This window comes from Microcaecilia unicolor, chromosome 12, assembly GCF_901765095.1.
Source record: "Microcaecilia unicolor chromosome 12, aMicUni1.1, whole genome shotgun sequence".
NCBI lineage: Eukaryota > Metazoa > Chordata > Amphibia > Gymnophiona > Siphonopidae > Microcaecilia > Microcaecilia unicolor.
The window spans coordinates 39,324,009-39,330,033 of NC_044042.1; the positions used below are offsets into that span (position 1 = coordinate 39,324,009).

Below are 6,025 nucleotides of genomic sequence, written 5' to 3' on the forward strand. Positions count from 1 at the left end.
TTAATCCGCAAACGAACCTTTTCCGGAGATGGGAAGGTGGTAGAACGAGAGGACATGAAATGAGATTGAAGGGGGGCAGACTCAAGAAAAATGTCAGGAAGTATTTTTTCACGGAGAGAGTAGTGGATGCTTGGAATGCCCTCCCGCGGGAGGTGGTGGAAATGAAAACGGTAACGGAATTCAAACATGCGTGGGATAAGCATAAAGGAATCCTGTGCCGAAGGAATGGATCCTCAGGAGCTTAGTCAAGATCGGGAGGCGGGGCTGGTGGTTGGGAGGCGGGGATAGTGCTGGACAGACTTGTACGGTCTGTGCCAGAGCCGGTGGTGGGCAGCGGGACTGGTGGTTGGAAGGCGGGGATAGTGCTGGACAGACTTGTACGGTCTGTGCCAGAGCTGGTGGTTGGGAGGCAGGGCTGATGGTTGGGAGGTGAGGATAGTGCTAGGCAGACTTATACGGTCTGTGCCAGAGCCGGTGGTTGGGAGGAGGGGCAGGTGGTTGGGAGGCGGGGATAGTGCTGGGCAGACTTATACGGTCTGTGCCCTGAAGAGCACAGGTACAAATCAAAGTAGGGTATACACAAAAAGCAGCAAATATGAGTTATCTTGTTGGGCGGACTGGATGGACCGTGCAGGTCTTTTTCTGCTGTCATCTAATATGTTAATATGTTAATCTCTCTTAAATTGGGTAAATAACCAAGGGGGAGGGAGGAAAACAAAAGATAATGCACCATAGACAAGATTAGACAGTGTGTTCAGATAGTCAAGCATGTGAGAACGCTTGATTGAAAAGAGTGTTTGCTATTTTGTGCCATAGGTGAACAATCTTTGTATTGAGGTTTTTGTGCTATTTATTATATATTTCTATCTGCAAGCCCTATATTTATTTTATTTAAAATTCTTTTAGACCAGTTTCCTAATCCAGGGAGGCCATCCAAAGCTGAAAAATCCACAGTTGACACAGTGCAAAACAGGAACGTTGTAGGACCTAAAAGAGGGGTTCTCAACCCAGTCCTTGGGATACACCCAGCCAGTCTGGATTTCAGGCTATCCCCAGCCCGACTGGCTAAGTATGTCTCAAAGACTGCATTGAGAACCACTGACCTAAAATAATAATAATTATTATTATTATTATTAAAATCTTTGTATGTTGCTCATGAGCTGACTAAACCTATCCAAGTGATGTACAATAACAACCACAAAATATTCAGAGTATGCATAGGGCATTATATTTCTATATCCTTGTTGTTCATTTGTTATTTAGGGCATCTTTTACAAAGCCACACTAGTGATTCCTACATGGTAAATGAGTGGAAGCCCATAGGAATTGAATGGGCTTCCTCTCATTTACTGCCCAGGAATTGCTAGCGCAGCTTTGTAAAAGAAGACCTTAATATGCTGTATAATGCTTAGGGTGATATTTTTTTTTTAAAGAGGAGGGTAATTAAATTGTAATAAACAAATAATATGCATCAGCCTACAAGGTTATAAGCACCACATTCAAAAAAAAACTGTGATGCCTAATTCACATAAATTTGTCATAGTAAAATGTTTTCTTCTTTCCTGTTCTGAGTAATTTGGCTTTGACCAAACCTATAGAAGTTTGTTCTTTATTTTTCCCCCAAGGTATTTAACGATGATGAAATCATTCCTGGCTGGGAAGGCAAAATAGTGGCTTGGGTGGAAGAAGACCATGGAGACAGCTAAGCGAGCAGAGCCCACAGTGCAGAACTGAGAAATAATTACCAAAAGCAACCACTTCAGCGCAACCCTAAACTGCTGCCAAAGGACTTGGTCTCTCTTTGAATGACTGCTACCAAAAAAGAAAGAGAAAATGAATTGTGTGTGGCCAAATACTACTGTGTGGTTGCAGTGTTGAAGGTGATACATGGTGGGGAAAGGGTCATTTTACTTTCCCCCTATCGCCTTAAAAAAGGACAGTATACGGTTCTAGCTACTGTACTGCAGCCTGGAAACACGTCATCTCCTCTGAATTTGCAGTGTTATTATAACCTATCCCAGAGGTGGGAGGAACTCTGATTTTTCAGGCTCCATGTGCTGGGATCATGCACTGTATGGTACTGGGTACTTGATGAAACCAAAATAGTATTAGGTTTGTTCTTAACTGAAGTGCACCGGTTCCCTTAAATGATTCTTCCTTGCATTGTCATTGCAGTCTTTGCCACAATCTTGAAATGACAGAACGTGCCATTTTACTTGTGCTATGCATTATCTAAAACAAAAGCCAGCAACTTGGAAGGTAAGTGTGCTGGCTTTATGGACCAGCTTTGTGGCAGTGCTGTGGGATAAGACATGAAAGACCTTGATTTCATTCCAGGCTCAGCAGCACTGTCAGCCTCTGGGAAAACGTAATCTGCTGGATAGCTAAAAGTGGCTTTACCAGCTTTCTTTCTCAGCTAGAGGAAGGTATCCTGATGTCTTGTATAACAGCACAGGGTAGGAGAAGAAAGGGAGAGGGAGCATTCTTAGAAACCAAACCCAAAAATTCATCAGTTTGTCAGGAGGAAAGGCTTGATCTGTGAAGAAGTACCACATTGAAGGAGGGAAATTATGGTATCTTATTCTTGCAATTCTTAAAATGTTAATAAATGGGGCAATATAGGTTTGAATATGGAATATATGCTGGCAGTCATCAGGCACACAGTTCTGGACATACTCTGCCGGATTCTGTATAGATCATCCAAAGTTGGGTGTGCAATTTTGGATGTGGATCACAGATCCATGTGTAAATTAATTAGGTCAATTATTGGCAGTAATTAGGAGTTATGCACAGATCTGCCCCATTCTATAATATCCATGCCTAAATTTCAAAGCACGCAATTCCAGAGGTGGGTGTAGCCACGGAAGGGGCGTGAGCAGGTCGGGGGTATTCCCAGAAATTAGGTGCAATGTTTAGAATATCTGTATTTGCATGCCTAATTGCCATCAGTTGGGTGTGAGCATTTACAGCAGCCTTTGGTAAGCATAAATGCTGCACCCAAAGGGCCAGATGCATCAACCAAACGTTAAAAAATCAAAAACGTTAAAGTCCCTAACGAATTTTAAAAAATGAAGGATGCACCAAAAAAAAAAGTCGCACATGTTCGGTGCGGTACTGTAAAGTACAATGCATCAAACCTGTGTAATCCCCGTCGGTAATCGGCCCCTAACGTATGCGCAGAGCAGCCAAGCATTATGCTGGCTGCTCTGCGCATGCCACAAATGTCAAAACTACCAAAAAAAAAACCCAAACAAACAGGTTGCATGGATCGCAAAGGCACTCATCAGGAGCGTCCTTCATGGACGGCCTTGCCCCTGCCCCGCCCGAATTCGCCGCTGCTCCCCGCTTCCCCCCCCCCCCCCCCCGCTTCAAAACCAAAATAAAAATCAAACTAACTTTTAAGGCTGCCCCAGCTCCCCCTTCCTTCCTGTCTGTTTCCCAGCCCCGCCTCCCGACATCCTCCGCCCTGTGCCCCACCCCCTCTGCCCCCTCCTGGGGTTGTCGCCGCCATTCCACCCCTCCTACCGGGCCCGTGCAGCACCTCTGTTTCTGGGTGAAGGCACTGCATGGGCAAGAAGAACAGCTCAGCTGATGCCTTCGCCCAGTCTTCTCGTTCGCGTCTCTCTCCTCCTGGGCCGGGGCGGGCCCAGGAGGAGAGAGACACGAACGAGAAGACTGGGCAAAGGCATCAGCTGAGCTGTTCTTCTTGCCTGTGCAGTGCCTTCACATAGAGGCAGAGGCGCTGCACGGGCCCGGTAGGAGGGGGGTCCGGTGGAGGGGGGGGAATGGCGGCGATGACCCCAGGAGGGGGCAGGGGGGGCGGGGCACAGGGCGGAGGATGTCGGGAGGCGGGGCTGGGAAAGAGACAGGAAGGAAGGGGGGCTGGGGCAGCCTTAAAAGTTAGTTTGATTTTGAAGCGGGGGGGGGGGGGGGGGAAGCGGGGAGCAGTGGCGAATTTGGGCGGGGCGGGGGCAAGGCCATCCGTGAAGGACGCTCCTGATGAGCACCTTTGCCCCCTCCCGATCCTTTTTTGTTGTTAGTTTCATTTTTATTTTAGGCAGAGGGAAGCGGGGAGCTCACTTTTCTTTTTAAACATGATTTTTATGGTGTAGGGGCCAGCGGGGAGATGACAGCTCAGGCCTTAATGACAGGTCTGAGCTCACGTTAAATTTCTGATGGTAAGTGATTCATTGCTATCGTCGGTATGGTTAGTACATTCCGAATTGTCAACATTTTAATGGTAGTTTCTCGTTTGCATTCTGGTTTCGTTAGCTGCTAGCTTCGTCAGAAAATGGCCTTTGATGCATGCTACAGTTGAAAATTTCTTCGTTAAGGGTCAGTAAAGGGTCGTTAAAAGGGTCGTTAAGGTTTAGTGCATCTGGCCCAAAGTTAGGTGAGAAATGCTCACAAAGCTAGTATTCTGTAAAGGTCGTTCCATGCAGAACGCCCTTTACAGAATCATCCCAGAGCCTAACTTTGGGCATCATTTACTGAATTCCCCCCACTAACATTTCATAACAGGGTACCTAAAAAAAACCCAGTTCAAAACAGTTTCTATTTTATGCCTCTTTTTAAGAGGCTTAAAAAAAGGTGTCTATCAATTACATTATCTTTAAACCAACATTCTTGAATGTATAAAGCCCGGGAAATGGCAAATATTTGCTAAATATGGGCTTCTTTTACAAAGCCGCGCTAGCAATTCCTGCATGGCAAATGAGAGGAAGCCCATAGAAATTGAATGGGCTTCCTCTCATTTGCCGCACCAAGAATCGGTAGCGCAGCTTTGTAAAAGAGGTCTTATGTGCATAGGACAGTCATATCAGAAGCCTGGGAGATCTCTCAGTACCATCCTGTAATATAATCATTGGTCTATCTCAATATCAAATAAATGCACTTTTCTGCAAATCACATTACTGCAAAAATTATTTATGAACAAAAAAATTATTCAAAAGAAGAATGCACTTATCTTTCAAAAACTAATCAGCAACACGACACAATCGCGTTTCAAACCTGCTGCTCCGCATCAGGGTGTTGTACTGTTCCTAAAAGATTTTGCATTCCTGATTCAATTCCCCACTCAGTCTGGGATTGATATGTGCACTATTGATTGAAAATGTATTTGACATTGAAATGGATAGTGTTGAGAGAAACAAAGTTTTAGATCTCACGGGTTCCTGGTACAACAGTCATATGCACATATAGCAATTATTTGTCATTTCTCAGGCTTTATACATTCAGTAGTGTTGGTTTGAAGATACTGTGTTTTGTTTTGTTTTTTTACAGGCAACAAAATGACCTGTGTGCCTTTATAAAATAGGCTGGCAGAACTATCCTGAGACAGATGTAAATGTGTGCATGCATGTTGGGTAAGGTAAGTAGTCATAACTCTGCCCTTTGGGAATGCCTACACTCAGATAGCAAAAAAAGTAGGGACTTTCTTTCTGGTGTACCTTTTTTCTATGCGTAACCCCCCCCCCCCCCCCCCCCAAAAAACAAAACAAAAATTATAATACTGATTTTCCACATCTAATATAATAAAACGCACCCTCAACGTTCTGAGGACAACGTTCTATGAAGCCTTGAAGCCTGAAGCCTTGAAGCCTGAAGCCTGAAGCCTTGAAGCCATCTGACGTCACTCCCAGGCTGAGGCTGAAGGGTTCGTGGATTCGTGGTGTGAAGCCTTCAAGCCAGCCAGCCGTCTCTGCCCCGCCCTCGCGACAAAACAAACAAATCCGGAAGCGAAACGTCAGGGAAGGAGGCGGCGCTCCCGACGTCTAGCCTTCCCTTCGCTGTGTTCCGCCTTAAAAAGAAGGCGGAACACAGCGAAGGGAAAGCTAGACGTCGGGAGCGCCGCCTCCTTCCCTGACGCTTTGTTGCCGGAAACGCCACGGAGGTAAATTGAAAAAGAAGAAAAAAAAAAACAAAACGATGCATGGATGCGAAGGTGGGGGGGGGGGGGGAGAAGAGGGCGGGCCAGGCTGGGACATGGGATAGAGAGGAGCATGGATGCGAGGGGGGGGGGGGG

At 45.8% G+C, this 6,025-nt stretch overlaps 1 protein-coding gene across 2 annotated transcripts in view; it reads left to right on the plus strand.

Moving 5' to 3' along the window:
• DIXDC1 (DIX domain containing 1) overlaps positions 1–2,726 on the plus strand; it is a 156,201-nt gene extending 153,475 nt beyond the window's left edge. For both annotated transcript variants that reach the window (XM_030221001.1, XM_030221002.1), the window contains exon 20: positions 1,626–2,726. In XM_030221001.1, the coding sequence (XP_030076861.1) occupies positions 1,626–1,706 (81 nt within the window). In that variant the 3' untranslated portion in view covers positions 1,707–2,726. The remainder of the gene's footprint in view (positions 1–1,625) is intronic.
• Positions 2,727–6,025: the final 3,299 nt, after the last annotated feature.